The following is a 1,420-nucleotide window of genomic DNA, read 5'->3' on the forward strand; positions in this document are numbered from 1 at the left end:
AAAAAAAAAAAAAAAAAAAAACTGAACAAAAAAAACCCAACAAACTGAAGATCAAGCAATTGTAAACTATCTAAACAAAGCACCGCTGGCCTGCGCAGCTCTGCCGCTTCCCTCGGATAGTGCTCTACATCCTCCCAAAGGGCTGCCCAAAGTTGCTCGTAGACTTGAACTTGAGTGGAACGTCAGGCTCCGCGCTTTCAAAATCGTCGCTGTGGTCACCGTCATCTTCACTTTCCTTGCCTTCAGTGGACACAAGATTCGAGCGATCCGTGCTCTCAGGATGCGGGACGTGATCGGAATCCGAGCGGCCAATGCCGATATGCTCACCTCGCGCAGCTGACAGCGGTGCCGGCATTTCGATGGGAGACTGCACCGCCCTGGGGAGGGCATCAACTCCCCGGCTGATGGGGTTGAGTTTCTCGTGCAGAGCGGCCAGGAAGCTTTCGTCATGAAGAGGATTGTTCCGGATCATCAGCGGGCCCTTGAGAGGCACGTCGCCCGAACCCTCCGAGGTGGTAGAGTCAGGCGGCACCGTTGCCATTTCGTCGGGAATGGCCATCCCGTGATCCGGCGGGGAAGAAGGGGCAATCGGGGTTGGGCTGCCCTGGCTGTGGCGCACTGGAGGCGAACGAGGAGTGTGTCCCGCGTGCAATTTGAGCCGTCGCACCTCCTCCTTGTCTCTGCCCTCGTCTTCGTCTTCGTCTTCCTCGTCCCCTTCATCATCGTCGTCGGACAAGTTGTTGACAATGCAGTACTCGTGGGACTCTTGGGACAAGCTTCGCTGCCTCTTGAGCGGAGGGACCTCCTCCGAGACAGCTTCCACAAAGGTAGTTTTTCGGACAGTGTTGGCCCTGAGAGGGATCCCGTCAAGGCCTGCATCAACTTCGTTGACGTCGATCACGGAATGCCGCCGCTTGGGGCTTCTCATGGGAGTGGGTGAAGCCGGACAGAACGGGATAGGCGAGTCAGGACGGGCCAGGTTGGGCGAAGCCGGACGGTACGGGAGAGGCGAGCCCAAACGGGTCAGGTCGGGTGAAGCTGGATGGTACGGGATAGGCGAGCCCGTACGGCCCATGGTGGGCGAAGCTGGAGAGTACGTGGGTGAGTCCGGATAGAGGGGAATGACGGGGTTGCTGATGACGCTGCCGTAGTCAGGGCGAGGGGACATGGGCACGTATTGCTCGGATGGTAAGTCTACCACCGCTGGACCCTGAGGCGCCGCCGTCGCCGCGGCCGGCGGGGGACTGCGGGTTGTGACGCCTGTTGGTGCCTGAACAGGCCATGACGATCCTGCGTAGAAGCTGGCCGAGGGGGTCGGGTCGCTCCAGGCGGTCCATGACCCGCGATAGCCCCGGCCGCCGCTGTACATGGTGAACCTGCCGTCTTGGCCGCTGCTGGCGAACCCAAAGGGGTTGGTGAA

General features: G+C 59.9%; 1 protein-coding gene across 1 annotated transcript; it reads right to left on the minus strand.

Annotated features, from left to right (window-relative positions):
• Positions 1-124: 124 nt before the first annotated feature.
• On the minus strand, positions 125-1,369 carry BBK36DRAFT_1164013 (hypothetical protein; the record flags this gene model as incomplete). Its single annotated transcript, XM_024894599.1, has 1 exon — positions 125-1,369. The coding sequence occupies one exon, from the start codon at positions 1,367-1,369 to the stop codon at positions 125-127; it is 1,245 nt and encodes a 414-aa protein (XP_024744761.1).
• Positions 1,370-1,420: the final 51 nt, after the last annotated feature.

This window comes from Trichoderma citrinoviride, assembly GCF_003025115.1.
Source record: "Trichoderma citrinoviride strain TUCIM 6016 unplaced genomic scaffold BBK36scaffold_326, whole genome shotgun sequence".
Taxonomy (NCBI): domain Eukaryota; kingdom Fungi; phylum Ascomycota; class Sordariomycetes; order Hypocreales; family Hypocreaceae; genus Trichoderma; species Trichoderma citrinoviride.